The sequence below is a fragment of the Octodon degus genome, unplaced genomic scaffold (assembly GCF_000260255.1).
Source record: "Octodon degus isolate 3935 unplaced genomic scaffold, OctDeg1.0 scaffold00037, whole genome shotgun sequence".
Classification (NCBI taxonomy): domain Eukaryota; kingdom Metazoa; phylum Chordata; class Mammalia; order Rodentia; family Octodontidae; genus Octodon; species Octodon degus.
The window spans coordinates 12453652-12475293 of record NW_004524613.1 but is presented as its reverse complement, the minus strand read 5'-3'; the positions used below and the strand labels follow the sequence as shown (position 1 = coordinate 12475293).

Here is a 21642-nt window from a genome sequence, read left to right as displayed (position 1 = left end):
TTATGAATTTAGTTTTCTTTTGTATTGGGTTCTGATGGTATTTTTAAGGAATTGGTCTATTTCACCAATATTATCAAAATTTATGTATGTTGAATTGTTCATGGCATTTCTTGTTTTTCTTTTTCTTTTTTCTTTTGTAGGGAAGGGTCTACAGGGTGTTCAGGTTCTCACTACTAGATGGGACTTGTAGTGATCTGCCTGTTTACAGCCTCCCAAGAGCTGGGATTACAGGTGCACGCCACCACCCCCAGTCTCAATTGCCATCTCAGCTTGCCCTGGGATTGAACCCCCAGCCCGTGCACCTGCTTACAGGCACTTTAACCCGCTGAGCTATTTGGCATTTCCTGATTATCCTTTTAATAGTAGAATTTGAAAGGTTTGTAGAGCTTTACCATTTCATTCCTTACTTTGATAATTATCTCTTCTTTGTCTACCTTATATATTTTAAAGAAGCATTTTTATTTAATCTCATTGCTTTTTCTCTACTTCTGTGAATTTTTCTTGTGGTGGATTTTGGAGGAGTTTGTTTTGTTTTCATTACTGGGTATTGAACCTAGAGCCTTCCCATTGAGCTATATTCTCAGCGCTTTTTTTTTCCTTTTAAATTTTGCTTTATTTTTTAAGACAGGGTCTCAGTGTATAGTTCAAGCTAGCCCTGGATTCATTGTATATCCCAGACTGAGGCAATCCTTCTGCATGGATCTCTGACTGCTGGGATGTAAGAATGTACCTCCATGCCCTTTTTTAATTTTTAAGACATGCTTTCACTAAATTGCTAAGTTGCCCAAGCTGGGCTTGAACTTGTGACCCTTCCCTTGCAGCTTCTCAGGGTGCTGAAGTTACAGGTGTGCACACCCGGCTTACCTCTCTGACTTTAAATTTTATTTCTCCCTCTTTCCTTTTAATTCTTTTGGTTTTTGTTTTCCTAGAGCTTTGTTTTGTCTTTATCATACTAGAGATTGAACTCACAGCTTCATATAATCTAGGCAAGTGTTACAGCACTGAGTTATAACTCCACCTCTTATCTTAAAATTTTATTTTGAGCCAGTATTGCAGTAAATTGCCCAGAATGGTCCTCTTACTTCATCCTGTGAAGCTAGAATCACAGTCATCCTTGCCTGGGTCTTTTCTCTGAAACATTATTAATTTGAAGCTTTTCCATTTGGCTAGTGTACATACTAACTAGTGTTACAAATTTTCTCAGCATTGATTTTCTGTATCCAACAAATTTTGCTGTCTTGTTCTTTTACTTTCATTCTGTTCAGTGTATTTTAGAAAAAATTTCTCATCAAACTTCCTTTTGACCTAAGTGTTATTTAGATGTTCATCATTTCATTTCCAAGTGTTTGGACATGTTCCTGTTACCTGTTATTTCATCTCTAGTTGATCCCATTCTGACCAGAGATCACATACTCTATGATTTTAATTGTTTTAGATATTTTTATGGTTCACTTTATGGTCTAGGATTTATATATACTCCGTGATTGAAAACCATGGTGAATATTTGAATTTATTATAGTAGAAAACATTGCTATTAATCGTTCCCAAAATATTCTCCCTCTCTTTAAACACACTTACCCCATCTTGCTCCTTTCTGAGGCAGTTCTGAAAGTCCTCTTTGTTTTCTTTGGTTACAGTATGGTGGCTGCCTCAAGTGTCCTTAATCAGTCTAAAACATTTATGTTTTGTGGTCATTTTTACTTCTGGGTAAGAGCCAAAAGCTCCCTTGAGTAAGGTTGAAGAGGACACACTTTTTGTTGGATGACATTCAGCAGCCTATTTCACCATATTTTGTAATCATACCTTGTAGAGACATGAAAGAGGGCTTCCAGGACGGCTTCAGAAAACAGCAACTGCACAGCACCTGCCTGGTAAATGCAAGGCCATGAGGTTGATTCCCAGGACCAGAAGAAAATGGCAAATGGGGGAATTTTCAAAACAAGGGGGAATCTTTTGATGGGTATTAATGGCAATATTTCTTTTATTATGTTAATTGTTTAAACATTCACCATACTTTTGTTTACACCTTATATCTTAGTATGTGATCCATGGGCACTTGAAAAGCATGTGTTCTGGTTTTGTTGAGTGGGATGTTCTATATGTTGATTGTGTCTTGATAGTTGATAGAGTTGTTAAGCTCTTCTATATCCTTGCTGGTTTTCTGTCTAGTTATTTAAGTAGTTGTTGAGAGAAGGATATTAAAGTCTCCAGCTACAATTGTAGATTTATTTATCCTTCTCAGTTCTGTCAGTTTTGACTCATACATTTTGCAGTTATAAACATTTGAGGCATACTTTTTTAGGATTATATATTCTTGGTAGATTGACCCTACTATTGTTATATAATGTTTCTCTCTAACCTTGGCAGTCTTCTTTCCTTGATACATACTGATATTAATATAGCCACTTGCAGTTTCTTTTGGTTAATATTTGCATAAATTAAAGTCTCTGTTCTTTTACTTTCATTTTATTGAGTCTTTCTTTTTAGTGCACTTCATCATTGTCTTGTAGTTTGTGTTTTCATACCATCGACCAGTGATGCCATTCTGCTACAAACCCTCTGCTCCCGTGCGGGGTGCAGATGCCCGTACTGTACCTTTCTACAGAAAATGTGTACTTAGCGTAATAGTAGCTGGCTGGGGAAATGCAGGAAGCAGTCTTCATGCTCAGCCCCTCGATACTACAGATGTAAGGTGTATACAAGTGTGCCAAAGTGCAAATGGGTGAGTTTTACCCACATGATGTGCCCTGTTAACATTTTTGTGTATTTATAATTTTTATTAAATGTTTTATTTAGATTTTTCTTATAAAATTAACATGAAAATCCATTTTACAGCTTTAGGAAGAGATTGAAAGGTGTTTGCTACTGATGATGACTTGAACCATGTAAGCCAGAGAAGTTAACAAGATATGACAATAGAGAAGTACAGGATGAAGACCTTGATTCAGATGAGGAAGAAGTTAGTGTTGCAAATAAATAAGTGACTAGTCAAAATGTTATGGAATGGTCATGTATTCCTAAAAGATCCAGTGTTAGAACTAGGTCAGAAAATGTTAGGCCGGGGAGATAGCTCAGTGGAATAAGTGCTTGCCCAACAAGCATAACATCCTGAGTTCGATCCCTGGTACCATCAAAAGAAAAAAAATGTTATTAGGTTCTGTCCAGGGTCGCAATCTATTGGACAGAATGCCAACACTGCCATGCAGTGTTGAAGGTTATAGCGGGCATTGTGTTCCAAAATGTTTTGAAATGCAAGAAAACATTCTTTATGCATCAGTAGGAATACTCAAAAATAGTTTATCTTCACACTTCACTGTGAATCAAAAGCCTCCTAACAGTACTTTTTCATTCTAATCATCAGAATCTAAGATATTCATGGAGAAGTAATAGGCATGGGTCTGAGATTTTTAGAACATTAATGACACTCAAGAGATTTGGTTTCCTTCAAAATTGCTGTTTTGACTACAGAAACACCAGGAAAGAAAAGTCTGACAGCTTGGCTGCTGCTCCCTCATTTGTTGAAAGCTTTGTTTCAAACTGTCAAGCAGTTTATACACAGTCTGAATACATGAAGTTGATGAACAACTTGCATCATTTTGTGGTTGTTGAAGCTTTTGGCTTTATATGCCAAGTAAACCTTCCAAATATGGTATAAAAATATATGCCCTGGTATGTGAAGACATTTTGCAACTTGCATTTAGAAATTTTTCCTTGAAAAAAAGGAAAGAAATGTATCCTTGGAACTCAGCAGACATTCTGTCTCAGTTAAGTTGCTGGGACAAAATACCCAGCACCCAGAATTAAGGAAGGAAAGGTTGAGTCAGCTCATAGTTAGTGGAGGCTTCAGTCTGTACTCAGCTGCTCCAAGGCAGAGTGGCACATGGCACAGCTGTTCATTTTGGCAGCAGTGAGCAGAGGGAGGGGCAGCAGCTCTGGCAGCTAGCAAGCCTCTTTTCTCTCCTCACATTGTAATGTAGATTACCTGCCCCAGGGCAGGTGCAGCACCCACACCTACAGTAATCTGTCACAAAATGAACCATATGACTCTGTAAACAAACCTTGTACCTATTTGAAACAGTAACCTAAATGTCCCATTCAGTAGTTGGTTCACTATTTACCCATTGTTGTTATATTTGATGGTCTGAATACCAGACCACCAGAGGAACTCTTCCCAGGAACAAAGCTAAGATTTTTGAAAAAATGTTGCAAGTTCACAATAGAGAAATGTATAGTACAATCTTAGGATTTTAGACATAACATTGGCCTCCCATATGGTGTAGAGAAACAAAGTAGTATTGATACTGTCAACATTACGCCATGATGACACCACCATAGTGGTACACGCCTATAATCAGCACTCAGGAGGCTGAGGCAGGAGGCTCCTGTGAGTTCAAGAACAGCCTGTACTACATAGTGAGTTCCAGGCTAGCCTGGACTAAATAGCAAGACCCTGTCTCAAAACAAAAGATGATTTATAGTGAAACTTCAACACAGATGAAGCCAGAAATGGTCATATTTTCCAACAAAATAAAAGGGAACCAAGGGCCAGCAAGATAGCTCAGTGGACTAAGCACCTGCTTAGGGAAGCACAGGGACTAGGGTTTGGTCTTTGACACCATTTGCCCCGCTGGCCCTGCCCCCAAGCATGCTGAGCCTGAGACAGAGTCTGGGCATGGTGGTGGGCGCCTGTAATCCCAGCACTGGGGAGGCTAAAAACAGGAGGATCACTACAAGTTCAACCTGTACAGTGAGACCCTGCATAAAATAAAATAAAGGAACTAAATATTGTTGGAATTATGCAACAACTATCTTATCACTTCAGATACAAAGCCATAGTTGTTTCACTTGATCCTAAATATGTCAGGCATAAATAGTTTCACAGTTTACAAAGACAATAACAAGCACAGGGCTGGGAAGCTAACTCAGCAGTCTAAACACCTGTCTGGCAAATGCAAGGACCTGACTCCAGTCCCCAATACCACATGCCATTCCAGCACTGGAACCCCAAGTGCACGGTGCAGATCCTGAAACTGGGCGTGGTGGATCACTAGGAGTCTGAGCTCTAAGCTGCGTAGCGAGACCCTATATCAAATAAATAAAATAAAAAAATTTTAAAAAAAGAACAAGCCCAATATCACAGAGAATTTTTCTTAGAGGATTGTGACTGGAATTGATAAGTGATCGATTACAGCAGTAGAAGAACTCCTCAGAAGAATTCTGAAGTAGGCCACTGAACAGACAAGTAAAATATCAGAGGAACCTTTTAAGAAAGCAGAAAGACGAAGAAGACATCCTAACGAAAAAGGACAGGAAAAGAAGACAAGTATGCTGTCTGTGTATGAGACATGCTATTCTCATGTGTGAAAACTGCCTTAAGTGTGACAACAGAAATCACAATTGTTCTTATGTAGTTTTATTTGTATTTTTGTTGTTCACATAGGAATTTATTTCTGGGTTTTTTTTTAATTTGATAAGCAAACAGTTGATACAGAACACATTGATGTTTATGCTGTACAGTATATATTTGATATTTAATTTTATTGATATTTTATTTTCCTGCTAAATGGACACCATATAATAGGAAATTCCTGACAAAGGAGTAAGACAAGAGAGGTGACAACAGGGATCAGTCTAACGGGAAGAAAAGCTACATACATGTGCTATCAGAGTAAGCGAGACATACATATGGAACATGCTGTTGTCATGTATGAAGGCTGTGTTAGGTGTTAAAATTAAAGCAAAGGTCATTGTTGTGATAAAGTTTTGTTTGTATTTTCATTGTAGTTCATATAGGACTTTTTCTGCTAATATTTTTTGGATCTTGTAAGCAGGTAAACAATTGATATTGAAAATGTTAATGTTTATTATACATGCATTACATACTAAGTTTAATATTTTATTTTACTGATATTTTCCTCTTAAGTACACATTGTTTATATAATAAAACTTAAATTTAATAATTTATCGGTACACACCCCTGTAACACGCCCTTTTTAAAAATCTGCCATGACATCCCCAGGGCTGTGGTTAAGTGTGTAACTTATTTTGTTGTTTTCTCTGGTTTCTCAGTGTTTGTTTTCTTTTGCCTGACTTTCTCTGGCTTACTTGAACAATTTTATTCCATTTTGATTTATCTACATTAAGATGAAATTTAACAGAGAGGAGATTTCTGAGAAAGGCATCGTTAGGCGATTTTGTTATTTTGCACATGTCACAGGGTGTGCTTTCTAGAACTAAGGTGGCTGTGCTATCAGTGCAATTTTTGGGGACCACTGTCACCAGTGTGGTCTATTGTGGCAGAAGCGTTCTTATGGAGCACAAGATTGTGTTTTTTATAGCTTCTTGTATTTTATCGTAGATGTGTAACGTGTCACAGTGCTCCAGTACCACCGCTTCAAGTGCCAAAACCTCACTTTCACAACTCTGTCCCTTTACCTTCCACTTATTTCTTTTACTGCAGTTAGTATCATAAGGTAAAGGGTTGTTTTTGTCTTACTGTCAAACTGATTTAGAAAACTCAGGAAGGATGGCTACTATATTTGCCTATATCTTTGTTTACAACAATCTTCTTGATATTCTTGGGTTTCTTCTTGTTTTGTTTTGATTTAAGGAAATTTCTTTACTCTTCTTTTAAAAGTCTGATTATGGGGAACTACCCGCTCGGGCCCCCCTCCTGTCCCTCTCTTGGACAGGAGCTTTCTTTCTCTCAATAAATATATTCTGCTCATTTAAAAAAAAAAGTCTGATTGTCATGATCCTCTTAGTTTGTATTTATCTGAGGATATCTTTTTTAAAGTAGTACATATTACTTACTTGGAATGGTGTGTTTCATTTTGAAATACTTGTGTACACACAACACGTGATCGTTTCAATCTCCCCATTACCCGTCTGTGTGTTCCCTCCCCCAGCTCCTTCTTCTCTGAGAGTCTCCTCTGTCTTCCTCCTTTGTGAAGGAGATGTTGTCTGGATATACAATTCTGGATTTTTTTTTTTTAAAGTGCCACTTCCTTCTGTCCTCCATAGTTTTTTGATAAGAGATCTCAGGCATTCAAATTGGTTTTCCCTTACATAAAATATCTTTTCTCTCTTGCTGCTTTCAAGGCTTTGTTGTCTTTCTTCAGGTTTACTGTTGTTTTCTCTTCTATCCTGTAATTAATTCTGCCACGGGTTTTTTTTTAATTGTGGATTTTGGGAAGTTTTGTTTGTTGTTGTTTTTTTGTTTTTTATTTCTGTTTTCTATTATATCTAAAATTTCCTTTTGATTCTCCTTTGGATTTTGGTTTCTTTTCCAGAATTTGCTTAGGGAACATGTTTACAGTTGCTATTGATTTTTTTTTTTTTTTTTGGTACCAGAAATTTGCCAGGCAGGCACTGTGCCCTGAGCAATTGATGATTGATTGATCGATTGATTGACTTTTAATGTATTTGGTACAGGGTCTACAGGATCACACTACATAGATTGGACTCCTAGTGAGTCTTCTGTTTTTAGCCTCCCATGCACTGGGGATTCAGGCATGCCCTGGGGGCGGGGCCGGCACAGGCGCTTTAGTGTGCTGAGCTATCTGGCTGGCCCTTTATACTTGATTTTTAAGTAAAATCAGTGATTTAAATTTATCCCGGCTATCCCAGGGTTGTCATCTGTTAATTTCTTCTTTAAGATCTTCCTAGCACTATGTAAGTAATTTCTTACTGAAACCTGTACATATTGTAAGGCTCTAGATCTTATTTAAATTTTAGTATTGTAGCTGACTTCCTCTGAAGATAAACAGGGATTGAGGGGCCACCATATTTCTGTGAGATGGGGCAGACCTCGGTGTTTCGGGTCTGCTCCCTTTCCCACCTAAAGGGGGTGTTTCTCATTACTGTTGACGAGGCCCATAGTCTGTGCTGATGGCATGGGTTGAGCAGAGCATCGCATTACTACTTTTTAGGAGTAAAGGTCCTGGCCCCTGCTTCCCTTTAGCCCTGTAAAACCTGAACAAGGCAGAAGTCAATGCTCCCCCAGCTCGGCTTTCCTGGATGGGCCTGTTTTTGTTTTTAATTTCATATGTGTATGTGTACACATATAGTTTTATTGTAAAAAAGCAGCTTGTACATTTTGAGCATTTAAAACTGCACATCACCTTTTCTTTCTTTTTTTGTTTTGTTTTGTTTTGTTTTTTGGATTAACTAAGCCAATCTTTATTTCTAAAAATATCAAGATTCATAAAGGATACTTTCCAAAATTCAGGCTCTTCAGCTTTAGTACATTAACTAGTGCTTTAAAGTAGGGAATACTGAAGTTGTTCTAAATGTAACTTACATTTTTTAAATGTGAAGTATTTTCAGGCATTACCTCAAAAATTACTGCCACTGAGATGGTGCTGGTTGTGCCCAGCCTTAAATTGTGAATAAGAGTCTCTGGCTTGGGCTGTGGTCTTGGGCTAGGCATCCTCTGTCACTCACTGGCTTCTTTAGTGGACCTTGCACTGGTGGCCGTAGCCCATGTCCAGGCAGTGTTTCTGGTAACTATGCCTTTTCCTAAAGCCATTGTCAGCCCCACCAAGGCCAGAGCTGAGCATCTCCACCCCTCCACAGTTGAGGCTTGGAAGGCTTCTCCTCCAGCAACCAGACCACTTTGTCTTTGCTGCCACAGTTTGCAGCAGGTTGAGGAACTCTCTTCTTTTTCCGCAGCAGCAGTTCAAAGATCTTGGAGGTGAAGTTCCAGGACCCCATCTGTGCTGGGGCTGTGTATACCCACCAAGACTGCTGCTTCCAGGGCTGGTGAGATGGCTCAGTGGTCTAAAGCACCTACTTAGAACAAGCTTAGCAAAGCACAGGGACCACGGTTCAATCCCGCAGCACCACATGCCAGCCAGCCCCGCCCCCCTGGTGGGCTGAGTTGGCCACACACACGCACACACACAAATAAATAAAATTTTAAAAAAAAATTTTCAAAAAAAAAAAAAAGACTGGTGCTTCTTGGGATGTTTTCCACCTCTCTTCTGGAGGGGAAGTTCAAAAAAGAGTTGGTTAGAGAGGGACCTGGTAGACCTCTGGAACTGGTTCATGGTACATCTCATTGTGGGGCACCTCCCCCACCCCCGGTATGCAGCAGGGTCAGAGTGAGATTCTCAGCACCAGAGCGCAGATCTTAGTACCAGAAGCTAGCCTAGGAAATAACATCAGGGTAGGAAGACATAGACTCCACCTTTTCCTTTCTAGTGAAAACAAAAAGGATTTAAAAAGAAAACCAATAAAGTTACAATAGAGAATGTCAGTTCCAAGTAGGGCCCTACAAGTGCTGCTGAGTCTCCCATCAAGTGACAGGGCTCAAGTCATCATTAGGAGTGCTTTTAGTTTATTTTGTCTATAATTTTGTACTGTTAGGCTGGCATAAAGCAGTTAATGTCTGATTTTTTTTTCCCCCCTTCAGTACCAGGGATTGAACTCAGGACCTTAAGCTGCCAGGCACGCACTTATTCTACGGAGCTGTCTCCTTGGCAGCCTACTTTTTCATGGTCCTTTGCTAGAGCAGGCTTTTATTGGAGTTGCTTGCTTGCTTGCTTGCTTGCTTGCTTGCTTGCTTGCTTGCTTGCTTGCTTGTTTAATCTACACCCTCTGGCACTTCTAGATAGCTGACCTCTTTACCTCCAAATCCAGAATACATGAGGGAAAAGAAAATCAAAGGAACTGACCCCATATTACTCCTTGAGTTGAGGTCCCTAGTTTGTCCTACCTTTTTTTTTTTTTACCTTTCAGGGTTTCCTTACATTTGTTTAATGTGTAATGTTAATGTCCAGGGATTTTAGTTGGACATAAAATGAAAAGTAGGAATATGTACATGTCCTAGAAGCAGAAGTATTCATTGCATTTTAAAGATTTTGGATCTTTGTATAGGCAGACTGAAAGTTGATCTTAGCTGTAGCAACATCTGACCAGGTGTTCTCTTGCCCTGAGCAGTGGAGCACATGTGTCTGTTAAAGTGCTGTGGATTCTGGATCCCAGAGGCTTAGTGGTATATAAAAGCTTACATACCACTTCCCAGAATGACTGTAGCTACTCATGTGTTCATTTACAAAATTTATTCCTGTATTGCGTCTTTCATTCTTCACATCCTTAAAACCTGGGCAGTAGGGTATAACGAGAAGAAAATGGAAAAAAGGAAATAGGAATGGCTTCTCCCAAATTTTCAGGTGGACAGATTTTATTATAAAGAGACTTAGCCTAACTTCCAGGTCACACACCAAAACAAAGCTTGTAAAAGAATAGCTAACATTAAACCGGGTGAGTGGTCTGTCTGTGCCGTTCTCTGTATAGCGTCATTGTCAGAAGGTAACCTTGTCTGTGAGGGGATAAAATGAGTATCCATCCTCTGCGGAAGTCCCTTGCATTGTTGGATGGTGTTGCCTTCTACGGAACCAGGAACTACCTCTGTGGAGTTGGTTCCATGGATTCCAACTAGTTTTCTTTATGGTATTACACTTCTTCCTTCCTTCCTTCCTTCTTTCCTTTCTTTCTTTTTTTTTAATGTTTTTATTTTTTTAGGGAAGGGTCTACAGGGTATTTGGGGTCTCACTACTAGATTGGACTCATAGTAATCCTCCTATTTACAGCCTCCCAAGAGCTGGTATTACAGGTGTGTGCCACCTCACCCAGTCTCAATTGCTAGCTCAGGGTGCCCCAGGGTCAGGGCCCTCACAGCAGGCCCCTGCACCTGCTTGCAGGCTCTTTAATCTGCTGAGCTATTTCTTCCCTTTCTGATAGGATTTTATATTCTTGCAACTGGCTATTATGTTAAGCCTTTAACTCTCTTTTGAGATAAATTATTCCTAGTTCCTCTCTGTTTCTTCAGATCATATCACACTCAGAGCCCTTTATACTCTGGTGTCTTCCAGAGCACTCTGTAGTTGTCCTTTCACATCTAGTGTTAGAGAATCACAGGATGTTCAGGTCTGGAGAGACTTCTAAGATGATCTAGTCTCCTTCCTATGTTTTAATGCCAGTAGCCCTTTGATCAGTAAGTGAATACCAACTGCAAAATTTGCAACTGGATTCAGTGAACATACAGACATTTTCAAGCATTTAGTCTTGCCAGAATTGGTAGTTCATGTCTATAATTTTAGCCTCTGGGAGGCTGAGGCAGGAGGATTGCTGTGACTTCAAGGCCAGTGTGGGCTACACAGCAAATTAAGGGCCAGCCTGTTCTGCATAGTGAGACCCTGTCTCAAAACAAGGATTTAGTTTTAAATATTTGCAGTTGAAATGGTACAGCCTAGAATTCTACAAGTCCAGCAAACCTCTATGTATATGGGCAAAACAATATCTCTATTAACAGAAATAACAGTAATTGCACAACATTCATTCATACACTTAATGCTGTAATTAGCATGACCTTAGCTGTAATCACTGTGCCATGACTTCTACTATAGATAGCTCTGCGGGGTCTCAGGTGCACTCCTGAACAGAAATTCTGTGGACAGAAGGAAGAAGTCATAATCCAGCAAGGCATCAGAAAAAACTTTGAAATTTTATGCCCAGCATGGTCAAAACCCTTTGTAAGAACATTTTGGTTACTGAACCAACTACCTTTTCTTGTGAATTCAGAGGTTCTCTGAGCTCAAATAGTGATGTTTGAATATAGAATGTTTTCACACTTGTGAAGCACATTCCCCCCCCCCCTTTTTTTTTTCCTGCGGAGGCAGGGATTAAACTCAGATCCTCCTGCTTGCCAGGGAAGTGCTTATTCTACTGAGCCATCCCTCTGGCTCACATTTCCCCTTTAACTGGACATGATTCTTATCCCCTTTGTAGAGAAGTGGAAACTTAAATGGTGTTAGCAAGCTGAAAAGTAACTCATACAACCAGACAACATATGAAGTATTTTCCTCTGCTCATGCCTCTCCATAGACCCTGCATGGTGAACTCCTTGAAGCCACGTGTGCAATACAACTGTATTCTCAACCGTTCTAGAGGCCAAGGCAGAAGGATGATGGGTTTGAGGCTAGCCTAGGCAACTTGGACCCTGTGTCAAAAACTTTAGTGTGTCCCACTTTCAGTCCTAGTACCACTGTCACACCGTCCGAATTGCTTTACTTTACATTTATGGCATTTGATGTATATCTACTTTCTGTGTAAAATTTATGCAAAGGTAGGATGATTGATTTTCCTACAAAATGAAAACCCCAGGGAAGTCTTGGTGGCTTTATATATACCTTGTTGCTCCTACAAGTACCTTTGTGTTCTTCTGGCAAGCTCCTGTGCAACTTTCATTATCTCTCTCAAGGAACACCTCTTAGCTACCTTTCTCTCTACCTGACTTGGGCCTGGCTGAGTTGGTGACTTTTATTTTCCCACTGTGTTTAAAAGCACTTAACATGCTGCACATGGACTGTTTGTGTCTCCTAAGCATAGACTGAGGTCTAGATGAGGATTCTCCCTTTTATACCATTGTAATCCTGGAACCAAGCACTCATTGTTGGACTAATTGTAAGAAGACAGGTCGTCACCTGTTGCGTTGTTGCTGAGGTTTTGAAAGGCCGTCGGAGAAATTGCCAGTGTTTGCAGGCCCCACCAGACATGCCCTGCCTCTGCTACTCCTTCCACCTCAACCAAGCCAACATAAAGTAGGGGCCCCCACAGCAAGGCAAACTGCACCTTTCCATTTTTGATAAGGCAGTAGAGCTCCATGTGTGGCGTTAAGTTGCTTTAATTATCAACAGTACTTTTCCTTTTGTTTCAACATCATTTATTCTTTTTTTTTTAACTTTAGGTTTGTTTTATTTTTCTCTTCATTCTGTGATTGATTTTTTTAAGTATATGGTTGCAGCCCATAATGATTACAGAACTTTTGAGTCAACTCGAGGTTTTTGCCTATCCACCAGTGCAGCTCTAGGGGTTAAAGAGTCAGACCTCTGGGTTTGGATTCCATCTTTACCACTTAATAACTACTTGCCACATTGGCCTACATTATCAGCCTCCCCATTCCACAGTTTCATTTTGGTAAGGTGAATTAGTAGAATAAGTAAGCAAGACTGGGGAGCTACTCAGCATTCTGAGCACCTGTCTGGCAGGTGCAAGGACCCAGGTACCACATGCCATGCCAGTATCCAGGCGTGCGGTGCTGGCCATGAAACTGGGCATGGCAGCACGTGCCTGTAAGCCCAGCACTGTGCAGGCTGAAAACAGGATCACTACAAGCCCAAGCTGCGCAGCAAGACTGTGTACCAAATACATAAATAAATAAAGGTTTTTTTAAAAATTAAAAGGAGTAAAAAAGTATATGAATCACCAAGTACAATATCTGGCAATTGACCTGTACTCAGGAGACTATTCCACAGTTTTGTTACATTGTGAAGCTTCTTTATAACACTTATGTTATAAGTGATGATCTAATAATTGGCCCCCTTCTCTTTTGTTCTTAGTCCGAGGTATCATTTAGTGGACAGATGCCTGACTTTGTGCCAGCATCTGATTAAATGCTTCATATGCGTCTGGTGATCTGTGTCCTGTAATCACCCTACCAAATAAGCATTATTATCTCCATTGTGGAAAAGAAATGAATTTGAGGGAGATAAATCAACTTTCCCAAGGCTAGGAGCAGTGCACTATCAGACTCCAAGCCACATGTGTCCTATAGATAGAGGAATTGTGTTTTGTAACAAGCCCAAGGCCCTGGTTAGTGCTCTGCTGTCGGCACTCCAGGGCCTCTCACTCTGAAATGATTGGTTCATATCTCTAAGGTGAATCAGTGACTCTTGTAAGCAGAAGTTGAGGTGCTAAACGTTAAACTGCACACCTCAGATCCAGGGCCTGCTACATGCCAGCAAACTTCCGTGACCCAGAACTGCCTCTGCTCTAGCATATCAGACACATTAAACTTGTGATTAACACCAGACATGATGACCCATTCCTGTAATCCCAGCACCAGGGGAGGCAGAGGCAGGAGGGCCATAAGTTGAGGCCAGCATTTTGATAAGGCCTTGTCTCAAAGTAATAAGATTTGGAGTTATAGTCCAGCTCTAGAGTGCTTGCCTACAATTCTAGTGCCCTAATTCCACCATTAAGTAAGAGTTAGTAGCCGAAATTATCATATCCTTGAGCCACCAGTAAGTTGATTCTTCTGGGTTGTTTCTGTGAAACGGCCTAAATATAGGACAGGACGAGATAATGTATTTAAGTGCCACTTTCTGCTCTTCACTGGCATTAGATGGCAGAAGACAGCACTGGCCTGGTGAAGTGAGATTAGCTAGCGCCACTCCCTAGTTCTAAGTATGTTTTCACTCACCATAAAAGATTTTCATTTGAGATTTTCATGTTGCCAATTTTTTAGATAGCTTGGTAGTTGAAAGTGTGTGACTTTAAAATTAAACTACCTGTATTTGAGTCCCAGCTGTGCCACTTAACATGTAACAAGGTTGGACAGGTTACTGACCTTTCTAGGGCTTATTTTCGTCTGTAAAATAAGGATTATCATGGTATCTACCTTCTAACCTAGTTCAGATAACTAAACCAGTTAAGCCAATAAAATTTTTACACATAGTTCTTGGTACCCAGTTCTTGGCACCCAGTTCTTGGCACAGTTCTTGGTAGTGTTAGCAGCTATTTTCATCATTCAGAACATTTCTGTTTCTTTTTACCTCTTGAAAGTATTCTCTTTCAGCCCCTTTCTTGGTACCAGGGGCCCAAGAAGGTGATCTGAATTGTAACTATAGGTAGTCGCGTGTATCTGTCTATTCCTATTGTATCGAGGTGTAGGCCTCTGAATACACTGGGCACAAATGCTTCCAGTAAAGGACCAGGTGGTATGTAGCTTGAACTAGACTATATTGATCTTTGCCCACATACTCTTTTTCCTTTCTTGTAACACTTGGAAAAAAAGGTTTAAAACCTTCTTAACTTGAGGGCCACACAAAACTGAAGATAGGACATGGTTTTCTCACTTTACTTTCTTGAACCCTCTGCTCTAGAATGCTGAAGACTTGAGTCCTAAGGTGGTTTTGTGCCATCATTTAGATAAAATGATGTAAGAAAGCAGTAAGTTATAGAGTCCTGCTAAAAATAGTATGTTTTTTCCCACCCAAGGCTCCGACAAGGGCCAGTTGGTACAGTTGTGAAAGGATCTTTTAGCTCTAGTTAGACAAGCTCTGTGGACAAGCTTTTGTGCCTATAATCTGAGTCCAGATTCACTTGGAGCTTTAAATTGTAATTTTAACTTTAAATTCTGGAATTTTCCACCAGCAATCTGGAATAGTCATGTTTTATGAAAACAGTGTCTGTTCCTGTGAAGCTATGAGCATGACACTTCTTCACAAGAAAACAAAAAAAATTCGAGCACACTCTTTGTAAAAATGACATTATTAAGTTACAGGTGGTGGTGATAAAGCAAATACTTAAATTCACAGCTAAAATAGTGCTTGTAAAATACAGTTGCCAGGAGGACTGTGCCAGTTCATTGTTCTTTAAGCCGATTTTCAGTGGGAAGAATTATTCCAGGAAAAGTAAATACTTTACGAGAACACCTTTCCAACTGCTTTGATCAAGTGCCATCTTGGTCTCTGAGACACCCATCGGCAGGGATGTCACTTGTCCGTGCCCATGCTTCCCCATGGAGCCCCTCTGAGGTGGTTTCTTCTAAGCTCACTTTGCTGATGGGATGCCTTCCTTTATCTCTAGGAGAATTCCAGTGATGGTGGCGAAGGCATTTTTGGTGAAAAGAAGGATGACAGCCGGGCAGGTGAGACTGTGTCCTTCTGAAGACAGGGAAAAATAGAGTTTAAGTCTGTAGTTACCTGGAGTTTATATGTATTAAAAATACTATTTTTAAGCATACTTAAAAAAAAAAAAAAAAAAACAAATAAGTTGACTGTACACTCCCTGAGTCATCCCTGGGTCACACATGGCTCTGGCCTTATTACCTGACATTGAAATACAAAATAAAATGATATAATCTAACAGGTAAAAAGGAATTATATTTTATTGCTTTTTTGTTTTGTTTAGGAAAGTTAGAATTTGTATTTTTAAATTCAAACTTAACAGAGGCTTTGACAGTTAGAAATACCAACTACACGGAAACCTATAGTACTGTATAGAGAAAACAGTGAAGAATTTGTTCATTCCTGTGCTGTAGAGCAAAGTCCTCAAATCAATTCTATCCTCACAGTAGAGTTCATTAGTGAGATAACAGCAGACCACCACATAAAGCTGTGCTATGCTGGGCTGTTTGTTAAAGCAGTAACTACTTTAAGTGTCAGAGGGAAAAAAATTAAAAGGTACAGTGTCAGCTTTGTTTTTATTTTAACAAAACCAAACTCTTGTTTTTAGTTCTATATATAAATACTAATATCCTCACTGATGTTTGAAGCCCAGGATAGCTCTGACCCAGACAAATCACCCTGGCCAGTTTCATCCGCTCTCACGGCTCGTCTCCGACGTCTGGTCACTATTTACCAGCGCTGCAACCGAAAAGAGCTCTGCCGACCTGAAATCCTGGGACCAAGTAACCAAGGATACTGGGTTCAGGAGGAGATGTTCAGGAGAACCTCAGAAATGGACCTCATCAACAAGGAAGCCCAGAAGAGGTAAAGGCCAAGGGCCAGAAGGGCATGCTGAGTTGTTTACTGGGTACTGATAACAGAAAGTAAAGCCGATAGCTGAGGGGTAAGTGTATGTGTCCTTTCTGGTAAAGTTATATTGTCTCCATATTTATTAAATATGGCCTCAACAGTAACAGTGTTGTCATGGTAACAGAAATTTGATGACATCTGGGACACCTTCTGCTCACAATTTCTACAATTCAACTTGACCTCCTCCCTAAGTTGGACCCCTGTGTGTGGGGAAGTGGTTTACAAACACCACACTGGCATATATGAGAACACTTAAGCCCCTCTGCTTCTAGCAACAAAGGATACACCGTGTGGTGAAGCTATCATTATAGCTGTTTTCATCAAGCCTTTGAAAACAATAAATATCACAAAATGAAAGCCCAGAAGAAAGGTATAAATTATCAGTAAGTGCTTGCTTATCTAAGAATTAAGCTAAAAAAGGGTACAGTAGGCCAGCACAAGCTAGGAGAGAACATATCACAACATGGCAATCCTTTGAGTGTTTATTCTTCTCTATGCTTCCAGTGAAGCATCCAGTGAGTTAAGGCAACACCATATAGCAAATCTAGTTAATTTTCTCTATTCTTTCTGACATTTGATAGTTTGCTAGAACATTTCTCCTGTCTGGCATAGCTGCAAAGAAAAGAACCAGAGCCCTTCCCTGCTTCCTACTGTCCTAGTGATCCCTCATAAAGACAGTGGTGGCTCCCGAGTCATAATCTTGATCCTGTAGGATTTAAAGACTGGAGGACCTTTGTGTCCCAGAAGAAAGAAGTTGACTTGTGAAACTCCTCTGCAGTGGGAGATAGAGAATTAGGACATGCCCACTGAGATAATGCGTCTCTCCCCTTCTCGGCTCTAGTTTCCTCAAGTTTAAGACAAAGAGGTTAAATTTGATGGGCTAGGAGGTCCTTCCAGGATTCTGTGATTCCATGTTGTCAGAGACATTTAAGTATATGTAATGTAGAACTCTATTTCCTACAAGTGGAAATTAAGTAGGTAATTGATTGCTCAAGGGATAGCAAAGTCTGCACACATGATCTTGAAGTTAGTAAATACCAACGGGAAGCGCTGAAGACGACATTAGTTTCCACCTTGGGAATAAGGCTATAGCTTCTTTTGATTATAAGCCTCTCAGATCAATTTAATTTTAATAAGAATGTACAGTAGGAGAAACTAGTTCCATCTGCTTTCTTGATTTCATGAGATCTTATAGTTCGTATTCAAAAAGTAGATATCTTTTAAAAAAAAGAAAAAATTGGGGGGAAAAATTCCTGTCACTCTGATTAAATCTTAAGGTGGACCAGAAGAGAGCAAGCGGACTTCTATAGAGCAGTGTCTTCCTTTGGTGTTGTTTATGATCAAGAGAAGAAAACCTTCGACTGGACCCAGTTTCGCATCATTTCCCGTCTGGACAAGAAGTCAGATGAGAGTCTGGAACACTATTTTTATAATTTTGTAGCCATGTGCCGGAATGTGTGTCGTCTGCCTGCATGGAAAGACGGTGGTGAGAAAGTCCTTTGTCAATATGTTAGATGAGACAGAGAATGAAAATACTGGTGTTCAAAGTGTAGCATTACCTTAGCTATAACTCTCAAAATAAAAGTTTACCTGAGGAGTTCAGGTAGAGACATGTGGGTTCTTAGAAATTCGTGTACTTTTAATTGGGTTTACCCTCATTTAAAATGCTGTATCTCTCCCAAATGGTGTAACTTCAGTCTACTTGAAATCTTACAAACCAGGCTTGATGATGTTGCAAACCTGTAATCCCAGCACTTAGAAGGCTGAGGCAGGAGGGTTACTGCAAGTTTGGAGCCAGCCTGGATTGCAAAATGAAAATGAGACATTGTGTCAAAAAGTGAGGGACTACTGTTTACTTTGTCCAAAGTTAAGAAGTTTTAAGTCACATTGAGATTTACCCTACTTTGAGCTTTGTACCTTTCTTATATTAGATTTTAATAACTTTAAATGTTTTATTATGTATTCACTTGCAGAAAGTAAGTGGGTTTTCTTTAAACATCTCCTGACCGAATAGAGACTTCTTCTGTAATTTCATCCTGGTTGGAATTTGGAACAGCTTCCTCTAGGCCCCCCTTCAGCCTCACATTTGCAGTTGCTGTATACTAGATAAGGTATATTGGAAAGGTGTAGGCCTTTAGTTATACTGACAAGACCTAGATTTACATTGTGGTTCTGTCCTTTGGAGCAAAGTAGCTAATCTGAACCTATTTATCATTCTTAAACAGGAATGATGATGATGTATCATAGGATTTCTGAGAGAACTAGATAACATATACAATATAAAGTAGCTAGTATAGAGAGAGCACGTAGCATGTGCTTATTAAATGGGAATTAATACTACTCACAGAACTGACATTTTCCTGCTCTGTCTTTATCCATTCTCTTTTAGCTTAAAAGTTTAACGGGCCCACACATATAAAACTCGGGGGATTAAACTGTAAGGCCAAAGACACAAGGGCTTAGCAGGGCAGGAAACATTCAACCCCACTTGCAGTCATAGGCTCCATATTTCCCTTTCTCTCCAGGTCCCCCGGATGCTACTGTCTATGTTGAACCCATCACTGAGGAACGCGCTGCAAGAACTCTGTACCGTATTGAATTGTTACGGAAGGTCCGAGAGCAGGTACTCAGGTGTCCTCAGCTGCATGAGCGCCTCCAGCTCTGCAGGCCCAGCCTCTACCTCCCAGTCTGGTGGGAGTGTGGGAAGCATGATCGAGACCTGCTCATCGGTACGGCCAAACATGGTCTTAACCGAACTGACTATTACATCATGAATGACCCCCAGCTGTCCTTCCTGGATGCCTATAGAAACTATGCCCAGCATAAAAGAACTGATACTCAGGCACCAGGCAGTCTCTGTTGTCTTTACCAGACCAACTCCAAATTATATGAATCTCTTACCTATTCTCAAATGAGAAGGACTTCAGAGTCTCTTGAAAGTGAACCTGAGAATCTAGTGAAAATTGAAAGCAGAGATGATCATCATGGTCTGCATGGGGGCAGCTTTGCTGATGTGACTTGTGACAATTTTATTTCTAAAGTTCAGGATGTAATTTCTATCAACCATGATGAAAGTCTGCTGCCAGAAGCCTTGGAGAACATGATGTATGGTAAGAAGGTACTTAGCCATGAGCCAGGTTCTTTTCAGGAGGGCGCAGTTGTCAACACAGAATCCAGAAAAGATGCTGTTGCCCTCTCAGCAAGCAAAAACGCAAGCTGCCAGCCTAGTGACCATGAGGCAGAAATGGCTTCAGTTTCTCTTATAGATACCATAGAAGCAGGAGTGGCTCAAATGAACATTAAAAGTGGAGAACATATGTTAACACCTATTTCAAAAGAAAGGGAACGCTGCTGCAGTGAGGCAGGACAGAGACCTGAAAGCGTGGGGCAGCTAGAAACCAAATGCTTACCTTCACATGCCTTAAATGCGGGAAATGAAAGTGGGTTTGTAGATATGTGCAATCTTAGTGTATATGACTCTAAAAGAAACCCCTCATCGGATCAGAAATTAATTGATTTATTGCAAAGCAAAAATTTAGAAAGTAAGTTGATTTTGAGTCAGAACCAGAGTGATGAGGAAGAGGAAGAGGATGAAAATGAGGAGGCCACTTCAGCCGTGTCAGCAGGCACAAGAGAAAAGCCAGAGACTTTGCATCTCACCAGTCCCACTGCTAACATCCCATGGGAAAAGAGCCAAGGCTTCCATCTGGGTGAAGTCAAGACAGGAAGCCTAGAGGTGGCAAGCCCAACTCCTGGACCACCACGGGCCTTTACACCAGTATCCTGTCCATGCCACTGCAAACACATGGAGAGGTGGGCACACGGCCTCGGGAATGATGAGTTTGAAGTAGGGAAACCCAAGGCTTATAACCCAGACCTGTACAAAAGCAAAGTACATAATACCACAGTGGAAGCTGAGCCAACTGCCATTCCATCAGAGCCATTTAAAGTGAAGCCTGAGATTTTAGAAGAACCTTGGAAAGAAAGTGCAGAAAGGAAGAAAGGTTTCTCCACGTGTGCTCCTGAGAGAACTGAGCCCAAGTCAGAAGACATGGATTTAGAGAATAAAGATGATTATGACAGAGATGGACCCTGCCATGGTCAAGGTACAGTATGTAGAATCTTAGAGTATTTTGGATAAACCAGTCCTCCATGAAATGAAAGAGAAGGAATATGGCTTGAAATATGGCTTGAGTGGTCACTAGTTCTGTGATTTCTGAAAGGGACCTACTTATTTTTACCATGTGTTCAAACCAAAAGTCATGAAAATAGCCCAGCTGTGGTCATTCCAGAAAACTTCAGGATGATCACCAGCAGTCACAGCACTTCTGCTGCATCAGCATGTGATCTAGGCAGGGCTTGTATGCTTTTATGCGGCAGATGCAGAAATCTGGCACTTAGAGGAAGCGATATGTTCTTGCACTGGATCAGTTGCTCCAAGCTGAGTGAGACTCTGAACACCCTGTAGACCCTTCCCTGAAAGACAAAAAAAAAAAAAAAAAAGAATAGTGGTCAGTGATTGTAATAATTGTTTTTTTGGTGGGGAGGGGGGTAGCAGGGTTCAAACTCAGGACCTCATATTTGCTGGCAGGTGCTGCACCACTGAGCTAAATCCTCAGCACTGATTATAATAATTCTGTGGGTAGTGTTGACAGTTAAACAAAATCTAATAAGGTATCCTGTAATAAAAAAGCAAGGGGAAAATACTATTTACATTTATGCACCTTCTGGATCAAACAACATGGAACTCATTTTTTATTCAAAATGGGTTCAAAAAGTCATTTATAATTTAGATTGGGTCTGACCAAATAATTGAAAAATACGCAATAGCAAAATGCAGCCCAGGACATCCGTCATTCATGTCTTCACCATTACATTTAGTGGATAGACATTTTATTTATTAAAATCAACCACCAGCAACAACAAAAAAAAGGCCAACACAACAGAGTCAAGTATGTTGTTCAGGGGCCGGGGAGATGGCTCAATAGAATAAACACTTGCCTGGCAAGCACAAGGGCTTGAGTTCAATCCCCAGTTC

General features: G+C 40.3%; 1 protein-coding gene across 3 annotated transcripts in view; it reads left to right on the top strand.

Annotated features, from left to right (window-relative positions):
* Chd6 (chromodomain helicase DNA binding protein 6) overlaps positions 1–21642 on the top strand; it is a 166046-nt gene that overhangs the window by 125291 nt on the left and 19113 nt on the right. For all 3 annotated transcript variants that reach the window (XM_023714970.1, XM_023714971.1, XM_023714969.1), the window contains exons 27-30: positions 15655–15715; positions 16343–16559; positions 17882–18090; positions 19130–20710. In XM_023714970.1, coding sequence (XP_023570738.1) covers positions 15655–15715; positions 16343–16559; positions 17882–18090; positions 19130–20710 — 2068 coding nt within the window. The remainder of the gene's footprint in view (positions 1–15654; positions 15716–16342; positions 16560–17881; positions 18091–19129; positions 20711–21642) is intronic.